Source organism: Gossypium hirsutum, chromosome A06 (genome assembly GCF_007990345.1).
Source record: "Gossypium hirsutum isolate 1008001.06 chromosome A06, Gossypium_hirsutum_v2.1, whole genome shotgun sequence".
Classification (NCBI taxonomy): Eukaryota; Viridiplantae; Streptophyta; class Magnoliopsida; order Malvales; family Malvaceae; genus Gossypium; species Gossypium hirsutum.
Genome location: NC_053429.1, coordinates 15,146,961 through 15,162,482, shown reverse-complemented (window position 1 = coordinate 15,162,482; position 15,522 = coordinate 15,146,961). Strand labels below are relative to the sequence as shown.

At 34.0% G+C, this 15,522-nt stretch overlaps 1 protein-coding gene and 1 non-coding gene across 6 annotated transcripts; both read right to left on the bottom strand.

Annotated features, from left to right (window-relative positions):
- Positions 1 to 1,654: 1,654 nt before the first annotated feature.
- LOC121230433 (pentatricopeptide repeat-containing protein At5g21222) lies at positions 1,655 to 6,080 on the bottom strand. 5 transcript variants are annotated; one of them, XM_041115189.1, is made up of 5 exons: positions 5,761 to 6,080; positions 5,606 to 5,666; positions 4,564 to 4,798; positions 3,151 to 4,062; positions 1,655 to 2,839 (listed from the first exon to the last, which is right to left on the bottom strand). In XM_041115189.1, the coding sequence occupies exons 3-5, from the start codon at positions 4,681 to 4,683 to the stop codon at positions 1,973 to 1,975; spliced, it is 1,899 nt and encodes a 632-aa protein (XP_040971123.1). In that variant the 5' UTR covers positions 4,684 to 4,798; positions 5,606 to 5,666; positions 5,761 to 6,080; the 3' UTR covers positions 1,655 to 1,972. The 5 variants fall into 5 exon arrangements, with proteins under 5 accessions (XP_040971123.1, XP_040971125.1, XP_040971122.1 ...); XM_041115191.1 differs by having other exon boundaries at positions 4,564 to 4,793; XM_041115188.1 differs by lacking the exon at positions 5,606 to 5,666.
- An 8,030-nt stretch (positions 6,081 to 14,110) lies between these two features.
- LOC121231505 (small nucleolar RNA R71) lies at positions 14,111 to 14,217 on the bottom strand. Its single transcript, XR_005929563.1, has one exon. It is a non-coding gene; the product is annotated as a small nucleolar RNA R71 (small nucleolar RNA).
- Between the last annotated feature and the right edge of the window lie 1,305 nt (positions 14,218 to 15,522).

Below are 15,522 nucleotides of genomic sequence, written 5' to 3'. Positions count from 1 at the left end.
AAGTACAGGCTGTAGAAATGGTGACTCTGCAATTCTTGTAGGTAAAGCTTCATGCAATATTAACTTTGACATTGTTTTCCCCAACTTTGCTTTTGCATTTTTCAAGAAGCTTGTAGTGAGTTTTAGTTGCTTCAAACTTTTTGATCTTTCAAGAACAGGATCCATATTTGCTAATCTAGCTCCATGAGAGTTAAAATTAGTTCACTGATGTTCCCTCCCACTTCTTTCCGAATTATGGATACTGAATGATCTGCTAAATACTTGAGTTTCAGAACTACTACCTCCCCCATTTTCATAAACTGAATCTTGACCAGTTCTTGCTCTTCAACGTTGTTTTTCTTCCCATTCATTTTTGAATCTTATACTCTCACGTCTTACAATAGTTAACTCCTCATCATCAGCATCACTATCACCATAATCTCCATGATCTCCTAATCTTATTCTTTCCTCCAATTCTTCTTTTCTCCTCTGCTTCACAATTTTTTCATTATGATATTCATTAAGCTGTTGAGCAATGTTTTTTCTAACTTCTGCCGAGACATTTAGACAAGGTGCTACATTCCCTTTTTTTTGCTGCCAAATGCTCTTTCAACCGTGTTATTCCTCCTTTGATAACTCTTTCAAAAAATTTGCATTTAACATTATTACGACCACCTTCAACAGGTTCTCCCCACCTCCAACCATAATCATCACTAGATGCTTCACCTTCTTTACTTCTCGAACGTGGCATTTTTTTTTATAGCTGCACATAAATCATTATTATTCATTACATGAGATCAAACCAGATAGTAAAATATTCAAAAATAAAATAATAATTATAAAACTTAAAACTAATAATAAAAAATTTGTATGTAAAAGAAAAGTATGTGTATGCCATTCAAATCCTAAAGTAATCATAAATAAAGCTTTACCCGATAATCACTACTAAGAAAAAAGTGGTAATAGACATGAAATTTGTTAATTTAATGCAAGTATAATGTGGAAGTCTGTTAAAAGTTCCAATGATCAAACAATTTTCATAATGTTCCAAGGATCAAATAAGGATGCTTCATAAGTTAAATATTTGTTATTATTTATCATCAATTTTTTCTTTTTTGCTAAGTCTAAAAATATTCGAATGTTTCATCCATATGATTTCATATTTTGGATAATTTGAAAGTTTGTTGCGGTGTTGAGGTGCAATATATTGGATGTTGCGGCGTTACGTAACGGCTTCAGACCGCAAAAGTCGTGACGCGGTTCTCTCATCGTGTTGCGCCAATGTTGCGTCACGGAGACCTTCAAAACCATTACGATGCAGCCGTTACACTGCATTGCGGCCGCAATTTAATACCATGGCTGCATGAGCCTCACTTGCACTCTTTTACAGTCAAGAAGATCTTTACTAGTTGATACCCCGCCAAAATCATGACCATATTGTCTAACAATGAAAAAACGTCGATATTTTAACTGATGAGACAACTATATTGAGGAATTAAGCTTGTTTATGCTGCCTTTGACATGTTTGGTTGATTCGGACAAGAAGAACAAAACATGAAGAAGACTACAATTTTCCGGGACTAGTGAATCATGTTTATAGTATCAACAAAGCACAAATATAATACACAGACACAAACATATATATGGGAACCAAGCATGGGTATTGAGCTATCAATCAAGAAAAACAAGGTATGGGTATTGAGCTATTAAAATAAAACTGTGTTACTTTCACAGACGAATTAACAGTAGCCTATGTTCTGGTCTGGCCTGTCTGATACAAACAATGTGTATATAACACTGTAGGCAGCCACATCGAGTTACCTAGACAAAAGGATTATATAATCAATGATCCAAAAAATATAAAGTATGTGTTGAAGAACACGTTTGATATCTACAGCTTTTGAGTCATCAGCTTTTCTGAAATCAGAACTCCACGGTGCCAGAAAATTCAGGAAACACATATGATATCCGGACAACCTTCCTCAAATTCTCATCAGTTTATGAACACCAATTTACATGAATTTACAAACTGCCCATGCATCCTATATTCCCTGGTTGTTGTTAACTGCTTCTGGCATATAATCCCTGGTTGCACCCCAAAAACACTTGCTTGAGCAGGAAACACAGATGACGAATTGTATTTCTTCAACACCATTTGGCTTCTTGCTTTAGAACTAGATGATCCATTTTGTTCATTCATGGCTACCCCAGGCATCTGCAAAACATTAGAATAAGAAGCACTTAGGCTTTGTTTCTTGTACATCTTCTCCATAACCTCTGCTGGTATGTCATCTCTAGTATTCGACGCAATTCCTCGATCTACATTTTTTATGATTCTTCTTGCTTCATTTAGTAAACCAATGGCACGCCAAGCATCCGCTACTAGCTGTATGGTGCTCCTCTCAGCAGAGATACCCTTCTCTTTCATAATCTGCAGGAGTTCTTCAGCTTTCCATGGCTGTTTTGCTTCCCCATATCCCCATATCAGTGTCTCATAAGTAGCCAAATTGGGGGTAACGCCGATTTCACACATTTTCTCATAAACTCTGGCTGCATGATTCATTTTTCCAGCAGTGCACCACCCACTAATGACAGTTGTGAAGATTACAACATTTGGTTGCACACCAAATTTGCCCATGGAGTTGAGGAGTGACTCAGCCTCTCCTGGCTCCCCAGCACGAATATAACCTTTTGCCAGGATGCTAAATGCGTGGACATCAGGTTCTATACCAGCCTTTACCATATCATCAAAGATCTCCTGGCATTTGTCCATCAGCCCTCCTGAGCTCCAGGCATTCATAATCGTACTAAATGTTATAACATCTGGTTTGACCCCGAATTCTTCCATCAGTGTTAGTGCCTGCCAAATTATGCTTCTTGTTAGCAAATAGTAACAAAAGAATAGGGTAAAAAAGGTGATTTCAAATGCCATACAAGCGGCTAACAGAACCATGTGAAGCCTGTGTTTAAAATTTCCCAAAATTGGGACAGATCAGGGATCTTTTATTCTACTTGGTCCTACTCTTATCATTTTAAAATTGGGACAGAACAAAAAAGAATTCCTAGTGCATGATTCCACTCGTATTAAAGCTCTTTGAACATGTTATAATTGACTAGATGAAAGAGAAGAGTTCTTTTGGGAGAAAAAAAACAACTAAGGCTGAAACTCACCTCATCAACTCCGGTTGTATCTGTAACATCTAGAAAACCTTTTACCAGAGAGTTGAAAACAACAAGATTTGGTTGAACTCCTAGCTCCTTCATCCTGTACACAAACCTCAAAGCTTCTGTCATATTACCTTCTTTACAATATCCAGTCACAATGATACCGCAAGTACGCACATTGGGAGCCACTTTGTTGTTTTGCATCTCAAATATCATCTGTTCTGCCCTATAAGTCTCCCCAGTCTGAGCATAGGCTCTTGCTATTGTATTGTAAGTGACAACATCAGGATGCATACCAGATGCTACCATTCTATGCACCACATTCCATGCTTCTTCTATGTTCAGTTTGTTGCACCATGCTCTAGTTAGAATGTTGTATGTTCTATCATTTGGTTGGACATTTTCATCCTGCAACATTAACTCTAGTAATTTTGAAGACTCTTCAGCCTTTCCAATATTTCCATATCCTTTCATAAGGGTATTAAAAGTACTGGTTGTAGGCTTACATCCACTCTTCTTCATTTTCTGAAAGATTTTCATTGCTTCTTTCACATTTCCAGACTCCGAAAAGGCATTGATCATAGCATTGAAGAGAATAGAATCAGGCTTCATGCCATTCTCTTCCACTTTGGAGATAAGTAAAATAATGGACTTGTAACGTTTCAGGCGGGTTAATGCAGACACAAGAGCCGTGTAGGTCACAAGAGTTGGTTTATGTCCTTCTTCTGTTAAGCTGTTGAAAATAAATTGAGCTTCTTGAGGCTTCCCCTTCTCAATCAAAATGTTCATTAGTTTTGTTCTTGCACGAACAGTCTGGCAACTGTTGTTTCCTGAGCAAACAATGCATTTGGAGCTAACTTCAGAATCTGCAGAATCTGTACCTGGATGTGATTGTTCCTTCTCATCAACATGTGATACCTGTGACATTCAAAGCTATCATTATGTGATCATTGCTGTACATATGATGAAAATGGGCTGATTTACTGTGAAGAGATCCAAGATAAAAAATTTGAACTACTATAAAATCTTTTATCAATCTGAACAGCATCATTTTATCAATCTGAACAGCATCATTCTCGAGTTAATTACCATTACAGAAAGAAACATGAAAATATGGAACCAGGGTGCAAATTCTTTAGTAAAGAACTTGATCTATTAGAGAAACATTGATTTCCCACTCTGAGGCAGGCATGAAGGAAGCATTAGTTTTCACTTTCGCAATAGTTATTTAAAGTATAACTTATTAAGTGTACGAATTCAATCTAACTAGTAGACTAGGACCAAGTTCTTTAGCAAAGACCACTCCTTAGGCTTCAATAATACTTGTCAATGACTCATCAAAAATGAAATTGAACAATATCCCAATTTTCTAATTTAGCCAATTACAATTACAGAATAAACAAGTTGAAGCAACAATACCACAACTGCTGAAGCTTTGACTGGCTTCTTGCTCATGATTGTTCCCTCCTGATGCTTACCCATGGCAATGGACCTCCTGTTGGTCACACTGTCCAAAGTTTCTTCTCCGCTTTTCACCATCTAATAAACCAGACTTGACCTTTTTTCAGATTGGAGATGATCATTTCCAGGCCATATGGAACTTGTTTTCTGACTCAATTTCCTCTGCTTGAAGGTTAAGCCTGAAGAACCTATCCTAAATAGAACCAGAGAGGAATGCAGCAAAATCAACATGTTATGCATCATTAAAATAAGTGAAGCAAAGAATGATTTTCAGCAAGAAGTAGGTTTGCCTGACGGTACCAAAAGGAAACTCTAAGAATAGAAGAACCACATGAGATGATTCTTAAATACAGAAGATTCTTAAATACACCCAACTTAGTCCATGAAAGTGAATTTTAAATGTGTAGAAGGAACAGTAAAAGTATACCAAATAGCATGGAATATAAGTTTGTAGCATTTTCAACTTTAAGCAGTTCTCTTTATGTGAACACCTTTAAACTAAGGTTAGTTTCCTTGAAGTGCCAAGTACTGAAGATTCTGGCAAGTTTTATGTTCCACTTTAGCAAAACCTGCTTGTACAGCCATTCTTCCCATTAAGTCAATGAATATATCTAGCAAGTCCATCCTTCTAAGTTCTAATAGCTCAAAGGTTGGACTGCCAGCAAATAAGAATCCAGTAATCTAGTCATCCTATTACAAACACACATAAGAGAAAATAAGAATGACAGGAGGCATTTAACAAATATCAGTACTTCAAAAATGGTATTCATAAAGATTCAAATATTCATCATAATTCTACCCACCCAACTCAGGTAATATTATATCATCCAATTCCAATAAAACATACTAACAGAGAGTCAGAGACATATGAGAACATAGGTTGAGAACACCCAATTCAACAGTCCACTCTACATTAATTCATGTTTTAGTCCACTAACTAATACAAAAAAAAAGAGAGAGAGATAGAGAACTCTAAAGGAATAGATTAAAATGCAATTACCATGCATCATCACAAGCAAAGTTCAATAAGCAAAACCAGACCCTGGGACTAAAATCAAATCCTGCAAATGTTTACAGATAGCAAGAATCTAGATTGAAACAAATAAACCAAAAAAAAAAAAGAACCCAAAACATTTGGAGAAGAGTTGATCATACCTCTAGAGAATTCGATGAAGGAGAAAAGGAGTTTGGTATTGCATGGTTAAGAGTAGAGAGATTTGAGAGTGTGTAAACATGCAGGCAGCCGAATAGAGTTGAAATAGGGAAGAAGTGTGTTGGAGTGTAGTGGGGAGTGGGTGAGTGGTGCTTGTATTTTAGACGTCCAACAGAGATTCTTATCCACAAAATATTATCACAAACAGATTCTGTGCAAGTTTTTGTAAAGGTTGTCAAATTTTGGTTGCCACAGTACTTTGTACATTATTTGTGGAACCAGATGCTGCCACGATAGCTTTTGCTCAAATGGCCAACATTTTAGAACATGGAAATTTTCTAAATAATTTATATTTATACCAAAGATGAGTCTTCCCCGACCAGAGATTAATGACCGACCAGAGATTAATGACTTTTAGTTTCCCTTTGTCTTGACTTTTATTAAAATTAAAACTTTAATAACTGAAATAAAAATTTAACACTTCATTTGCTTCTATGATCAGATCTTTGTTTCTGTCGCCAACATTTTCTCCGGGCAGACAAATTTAACGCCGGGGAAAAACGTCGACAATGTTGACGGTAAATCATCCGAGAAATAACAATGTATTCATAGCCTATAATGGGCAGGCATTCTCCGGAAATTCTTCAAACACAGAACTCCAACAAAATTTTATCCATTTTCAGCTGTTTTGGAGAGATGAATGTGAATGAATTATAGCGTGGGTGTTCAGAACCTAGATATACACACATTAATCCAGCGTGAAAAGATGACCTTTTGCTCTTGCTTTTCAGTTTTCATTGATTGGAAACAAAAAAAATGTCTTCCTTTTATTATGAATAGAAGAGAAAATATTTGGTAGATTGTTAATATAGTTTTCATATGTTAATAACTGTTCCATAGGTATAATATAATAATTAAAAAAATATATGGTAAATTTTTAAAGTTGTTTGTGGAATAAAAAAGTACACTATTAGTGTATCAAATACTAATCTTATATGTAACGTTCTCAAAACTCAATTGTAAATAATATGAGATAAAATCTTAACGAAATAAGGTATAAGATCAAAGAAAATAAAAATTACAAAATATCAAAATAAAGTTAAATTAAGAAGCATGACATGATGTATTAAAGGGAAATATCCCTAAAATTGATATATAATAAAAGTAGTAATAAATTGAATAATATATAATTGATTTTTCGGTAAAATAAGAAAATGATATAAAGATAATAAAAGAGAATATTGAGGAGTATTGAAGAAATATTAATAATTAAGAAGTAGATTTTAGTATATTGATTTAAAGTAAGGATTAAATCGTAAATATGTGAAGTTTTTAACTCAAGTGTAAATATTCAAAATTTAGGGAATCGAAGTTTAAAAATGTGAATTTTGAAAGACCAAATGTGAAAATAAACCAATTTACTATGATGTGGAATTGGCATGCAAGGACCAAATTGAATAGGTGAAGAATTTGAGGGACTAAATCACAATTTTACCAAATTAAGTGATGATTTAATGATGGAATTTTGAAATATCATAAAGAGTAAAATGGTCAATTAGCAAGAGGGAGGATTTTAGGACGTGATGATGATGTTTATAATATTTTTAATTAATTAATTAGTTAAATATTATTTTATTAATATTTTACTTAAATATTTATTATTATTTTATTTAGAAAATGGTAGTATAAAAAGAAAGGAAGGATGAAGGAAATTTATAATTCTCTCAACGTGAGTGAAAGGGTGAGAAAAAAAGTTTTTTTTTTTTACAATTTAGTCATTTGCCATGAAAACTTATATTTTTATCCAAAATTTTTGAAATTTAGATATTAAAGAGTGAATATGAAGTAGAGATTCTAGAGAATATGTTCATCAATTTAGAAGCAAGAAAATAGTAGATGAAAGTGGAGAAAATGAGAAGAAAAAGAAAGGAAAGTGGTGAAGATGATAAATGCATGGAAATGAAGAAGAAATGAAGAAATTCTTGACAAAGAGGTTAGTTTCATACTAATCCTACTTGTATTTCAATAGATTGAGTTAAAGATAATTTGAGTAAGATCTATGAAACATGTATTTAATCTAAATACTAAAAATAGAAAGTATTTGATGAAGAATAGAGACTTAAAACACTAAATTGGTAAGAGAGAATGTGATTTGTATGGTGAAAAGTACTAAGATTAAGAAATGAATATGTAATCTACACATAAACATAAGTGATTAAATTTTATAGTAATCAAAAATATGACAATTATGTGTGATTCAATGAAAGATAGTGTAAAGAATCGTGGAAAAAAATATTTTCATCAAAACAGTTTGGATAGCAGTAGTAATTTAACTTTGAAAATTCACCAAAAAATTATAGAAATTTAGTTACAGATTGAATTAAATATGAAATTAAATTTTATTGAGTCTAGTTTTATATGGAAGAAATGGTGAAAGAAATGAGGTTTTATATTTTGAGATATATTAGTTTTCGTGAAACAAGGTCAGAATAGATTTGGGTTCCCCTATTTTGACTTTGGAAAATCATAAAAAAATTATAATAAAAAATTATTATGGGTTTAAATTTATAATTTTAAATTCTTAATGAGTCTATTTTCAAGAGAAACAAAAGGAAACATCATCCGAACCTTGTACTAAGAGATAATTAATTTTTAGTAAAGAAAGGTCGAAGCTGTCAAGCAGCAGAACATGAGAAAATTTGAAGAATTTACTATACTAATTGGCTAAATTATAAATTCTGAACTTTTTATGGTAAAAATATATTTGAGTTTAGTTTTAAAAATATCAAGAGGATCTTAATTTCAAATTCTTTAGCTCAAGATATAAATAATTTAGTAACTATGGCTCAAGTGGACAACTTTAATATGAACACATAAATAAATAGTGGAATTATAAATAATGTTACACATAAGCATGTTATATACTAAAAGCTAATGATTATAATAAATACATACATAAAGTTTGTGGAATAGAGAGGAGGAGGAGGAGGAAAAATATATATATAGTAGATGATTTTGAAATGTTTCGAAAAGGTTGTGAGTGATGGAATGATTAGTGCATGTGAATATGTTTAAACGAATTGATAAAATAATAAGTGAATAATTGTTAATTGATGTGAGATTCAAATCTTTGTTAAAATTTTATGAAGAATTAAATTGATTGGCACAATTTAGAAATAAATATGAAATATATAGAAAGTGGGTAAACTACTTTTGAAAGTGCAAGTCCTCCAATGGTCTTATTTATAAAACTTTAATATTTGTGTTAATTTTAAAAACTTTGTTATCTTTGATTAAATATCATGTTTTTATGAGGACTTGATATTAGAAATAGATGCAAGTGGATGATATGTAAAATGAAGTGGTGGTTATGACATCTGAATATGGTTTAGGTAATAATATAAATAAATAAATAAAAATAAAATGTGGAGCTTGTAGGAAAATGGAGACAACTTCACAAAATCAAGTTTTTCATGTCACAATGTGGAAACCCCAACGTCGCGACGATAGTTTAAAATTTTTTATAAACTTTGCAATTTGGTATTTAATCAATTGTGGATGTTTTAATGAGCTCATTTAATTCATAATTAGTTTTATCATAAAATCAATTAAAACTAAAATGAGTTAATGATATACATTAATTAAATAATATGATAAATTGATCTGAAATTTTCAGTAGTTGCTCCGGCAACGAATGTGACAACCTGGTGCCTTGACTCGACGATCGGGTCAAATATGAGGGTGTTACAGTATATTTAATTACAAAATGCAAGTTAGTTTGCTTTTAAAGGATTCAAATACGGTTTAATAAACAAACAACATTTACCATTCAAGTTACACTTCAACTTCAGTCTAAAACTACATCAAATTGCTTATAACATATAACATTAACTTTATAGTTATTCAAGTTATTAAGGTGTATAATAATGGTGGTTCATACAGTAAGTAATGCGAATGAACATTAAGGATGGAGGTTTAGAGTGTGTAAAAAGGTTAAGAGAGTTGTCGGAAAGTGTTCCATACTATTGAGCTTAATTTTATACATTTCGTGCCTTTTTCTTTGGTTATATTGTTACGTGCTGCAAATCAAAATCCGTGAAAAATGTATACGAAACGTCCCATATTAAATGAGACTCATTTAACCCAATTTAATTATTCCGATTCATGAAACACATGGAAAAACCTATCTACTTGAAGCCTTAGTAGCCCACTAGAACACTCTAGTAAAACTAGAGTTACCATAGTGAATATTGTAAACCCTAAGGGATAAGACTGTATAAAATTTAAATCCCTTAGGACTCTTATCTTGTAGATAGACTTTAACATTGACCGTCAATATGATTTAATTATACCATTAGATATGGGGGAGCTCAACTATAAATATAGGTCTTCCCTTTCATCTGTAATCAATTTATTATTAAGTAATAGAATACTTTTAAGAGGATTTGCTCAAACACTTGGTCTGCCATTATTTTCTTATGGCTTTTATGTTTGATTCGAGTTCTACTTTAGCTTTATTTTGGTATCTTAAAAATTTTCCTTTGTGAATTATTATTTTCAAGAGTAAGATTGACTTTGACAGATTTGAAGCAAAGAAATCACCTAAGGTCTTGCAGTTTGTTAGACTAAAGTTCTAGCCCCATAATAGCTGGTATTAAAGTCAATGTTTGGTAAAACGTTAATTGAGATGATGAAAGGAGTAGACGAGTAGATTGAGTCTAGGGAAACCCGTGAAAAGGTTAGGAAAACTAGCAGATCACGATATATTCTGTCAGCTTTGGAAGGTCGAGTGACCAATCTCAAGTAATCCATGGGTAGTGTGAAAGAAGCACTTGAGGTAGTTGAGGGACACACTAATGAGTTGGACTCAATAAAAGAGCAGCTTAGGGAATATGTGGGGGAGGCTCTCAGTTCCAATTTGGATGTGATGAAAGGATCCCCTCAATACCACTATGGATGATTAGAACAAAAAGCTGAATAAAAGAGATGATGCTCTCAAAGCTATGACCATAACGTTGAAGAAGGAAACTGAAGCCATGATGTTGAGAATTGAGGAGCTCGATGTGTGCAGAGCTGTTGTGTAACACCCTTAACCTGTATCCGTCTCCAGAATAGGGTTACAAGGCATTACCAGACATATCGGAACGTTAACATATACTTAAGCATAACATAATCAAAACATATGATAATTATTCACAATTGTCCCTTATATAGGTCTATGAGACCTTAAATATGCTTTAGAAAGCGGTCGAGACTAAACCTAGCTCATACAAAATTTTTCAAAACTTAAACATTTTTCAAAGTTATAAAGGTCACATGCCCGTGCAAATAGGCCGTGTGTCTAGCCCGTGCTCGAAACTGACTTGGCCACACGGTCTAGCACACACTCATGTGTGCGACCGTGTGGTCTGCCTAGGCTCATTTCAAAATGGCCATTGAGCAACATAGCTGAGACACACGCCCGTGTCCCTGCCCATGTGGACAAAAATAGGCCATTTACAAGGCCAACATGCCACCCATTTTTGGCTTCTCCCTACAAGCATCAAACTAAAACATTTCATACCAAAATTTCAACCAATTTCAACCACAATATATACATCATAAATACCATATCATTATCAAACACTTTCATGCTTATTATCCAAAACAAATTATATCATAATCACCTACCAAACACATTCAATCTTACATATTCTTACAACAAAGTTTCACATCCATTCTCATATCAAAATCATACCATTTATATAACTAAATCACATTACCAACTTACCAAATTGACCATTTCTCACTAGGTCATATATATACACCAAATATGCCATTTTTGCATCACATATCATATATCAAAATCAAACCATAAGATAAACCATAATCTAGCCATATCACATGGCTTGATATACACATTACCAAACATATTCAAATACTTCTAACCTATATATGCCATACTTCAATATTTACACTTTCAAAAGGAACCAAAATAGAGTCGATAGTGTGGTGATGATCCTCGACGATCCCCGAGCTCCCGATAGCTATGATATTTATAAACAAGTTGAAAACACACACAAAGTAAGCTTTCAAAAGCTTAGGAATCCATATACAAATAAACTTAACACATAATATCAATCTTAAACAATTCATTCATATAAATCAAGGCAAAATACATTCACATAGCCATATGTATCTTATAATTCATTTGATTATGAATCACATATATATATCATATATCATTCTCATAACAACTTATACTTATCCCAAATGTTCACAAAGGTACATGTACTTACCTTTCATTTTCAAACATAATATACAATTCAAACGTACCTGAATCGGAATCACATTCACATAATTATCCATTTTCTCGGAATGCTCGTTGAACCGTTCGGAATCAATAAGGATGCTCGGATAGCTCAGAAAGCTCATACAATGCCAACGTCCCAGACGTGGACTTACATGTAATCAAATATCGATGCCACTGTCCCAGACAAGGTCTTACACAAAATCAAATATGATGTCGATGTCCCAGACATGGTCTTATACGTAAATCATATGTTGATGCCAACGTCCCTGATAAACCGTAATTTATACATATTTTTACCCCATATTTAACGCATTTTATGGATGATTTCCTATTAGAATTGGTGAATTTGATGCTCCTAATGCTTTAGTTTCATATTTTATACTTAGAAGAGCGTAGGAGAGCAAAAGGAACGAGAAACGGGCCAAAATCGGAGAAAATGGGCCAAAGTACGAAATCAACACGGCCTAGACCTCCTCACACGGGCAGACCACACGGCCGTGTCAATTTGGCAAGCTCGAGCACGGCCTGAAGTAATCGCACAAGGGCATGTCCCTGCCGAGCCTAAGTTGATTCCAATTCGGAAAAGGTTAATTTTAAAGGCTCTTAGGCATTCCAAAGCCTATAAATACACCCTAGAGGATGAAGAAAATGGGGGGCACAGAATAGGGAGTAAGGAATTACTCCAAGGAAGCCGATTGATCCATCTCAAAAGCCAGATTCACCATCAAGATAGAAGATCTCTCCTCAATTTTCCCTTCAAGAGTTTTGGGTTTTCTTTATGTTTTGTATTCTTTATTATTTTGAGATGTTTTCCTTTTTAGTTATGAACTAAATCCCCTAAATACCTAAGGGGAATGAAACCTAAGACAAATCTTGTTATTATTTTCTGAATTGTATGATAAATATTTAACTTGTTCTTAATTCTTGTTTTGATATCCCAGGATACTGATTCAAGAGAAGCTCTTATTCAGAGGAGGAATAGACCCTGTTTAAAAGTACATTTGTCATAATTAAGCGGAGTTGATTGCGCACCTAGACATAGGGTGACAAGATTTTGCCGGATTAGGGTGAAACCTAATAAGGGGATCCATAGATCGAGTTAATACAACCCTAGGGTGTTAATTAGAGAAAGGTCTCAATTATTCAATCTAGGGATTAGACGTTATTAGTCTTGAATAGGGATAACAACATAACTTAGGGATCCCTACGGAACAAGTTAAATGAATAAATCATCTGATTCAGAGCCAGAATGACAAGTACAGTCTAGGTGGATTTTTCCTTAGGTATTGTCTTAATTCAATCGATTTTCCCAAAAGCAATTCCCCAATTTTATTCTCTGTGAATTCTTAGTTTAGATAATTAGTTAGTTAAAACAAAAACCTCTTTATTACTTTAGCCATTTATTTTTCTTGCAATCTAATTTTATTTTTAATTTTATTCTAATTTACTAATTTTCTTTTTCTTTCTTTTGACAGGTTTTTATAGTTTATGACTAGAAGAAATCCGTCAGGACTATTACTTTTTGACGAAGAAATTGATCACACAATCCGCAGAAACCAAAGAGAAATAAGGCGAAGCCTAAGATACACAGAGAACGAGCAAGAAAACGATACTCAACCCCCAACCGAAGAGATGGCTAAAAACCAAGACAATCAGCTACCTCCTGCAATTGCGGTTAATCAAAATCCTGCTCTATGCACTATGTATGATTATGCTAAACCTTCTTTATCAGAAACTAAATCGAGCATAGTTAGACATGCTGTAGCTGCAAATACTTTTGAACTAAAACCTAACACTATTCAAATGATATAGCAATTTGTTCAATTTGATGGTTTGCAGGATGAAGATCCCAACGCTCACTTAGCAAACTTTTTGGAACTATGTGATACATTTAAAATTAATGGCGTTTCTGATGATGCCATTCATTTTCAGTTATTCCTTTTCTCATTGAGGAACAAAGCTAAACAATGGTTGAACTCGTTACTAGAGGAAAAATTACTACTTGCAAACAAATGACTGAAAAATTTTGACTAAAATATTTTCCGCTTGCTAAAACGGCTAAATTACGTAATGATATCTCTTCTTTTGTACAGATGGATTTAGAAACACTCTACGATGCATGGGAGAGATACAAGGACCTTTTAAGAAGGTGCCCTCACCATGGGTTACCGCTTTGGCTTCAGGTTCAAACATTCCATAATAATCTGAATCCTTCGACTCGACAAATGGTTGACGTAGCTGCTGGCGGAACCATCAATAATAAAACACTTGAAGATGCTTATGAGTTCATAGAGGAGATGTCATTGAATAACTATCAGTGGCAAGTCATGAGGACAAAGCCAACGAAAATAGCCGGTGTTTATAACGTCGATTCGGTCACCATGCTCTCTAATCATGTAGAACTCTTGAATAAAAAAATTGATGGTTTTCTTAGTTCTTCACAGGTTCACCCAGTAATGCAGTGTGAAGCAAGTGGAGGTGGAACAAGCCATTCAGAATACCAACCTTATGGCCACAACATGGATAACGAGCAATTAAATTACATGGGTAATAATCCTCGACTTCAAAACAATCCATATAGTAACACTTACAATGCAGGTTGGAGGAACTACCCCAATTTCTCATGGGGTAGTCAAGGAAATCAAATACCACAACCACCTTCAGGCTACCAACAACCACTCTACCAACAGGAAAAGAAGCCGAACCTTGAAGAGATGCTCAAAAAGTTTATCTCGGTGTCAGAAACTCGTTTCCAGAACACTGAGACAACACTTAAAAATCAACAAGCGTCGATCCAAGGGCTCGAAACTCAGATAGGCCAGCTTTCCAAACTAATCTCTGAACGACCACAAGGGAGCTTGCCAAGAATACTGAACCTAACCCAAGGGAACAGCTCAACGTGATTAACATTCAAGATGAAGAAGGATTTGTTGAACCTGAGCCAGAACCAAGGCAAGAAACTATGGTAAGCAAAGGTCAAGGTGAGGTTGATCACAATAAAAACAAATCAGTGAATGTCGAATATAAACCTCGTGTGCCATACCCCAGCACGACAAGGAAAGACCGCTTAGAATAACAATTTAGTAAATTCCTTAAACTCTTAAAAAAATTACATATTAACTTACCGTTTATTGAAGCTCTATCACAGATGTCAAACGCAATGAAATTTTTAAAGAAGCTTTTAGCAAATAAGTGGAAGATGGACGAGGCATCGCATGTGGAGCTAAATGCAGTTTGCTCAGCTATTCTCCAGAATAAAGTACCCAACAAACTTAAAGATCCAGGGAGTTTTACAATTCCTTGCTTAATTGGTAGTTTAGATGTTAATAATGCATTAGCTGATTTGGGGGCTAGTATTAACGTCATTTCGTACAAAATGTTCAAACAATTAGGTCTCGAGAAACCCAAACAAACTAGGATGAGCATTCAATTAGCAGATAAAACTATAAGATTTCCTAAGGGTATTATTGAA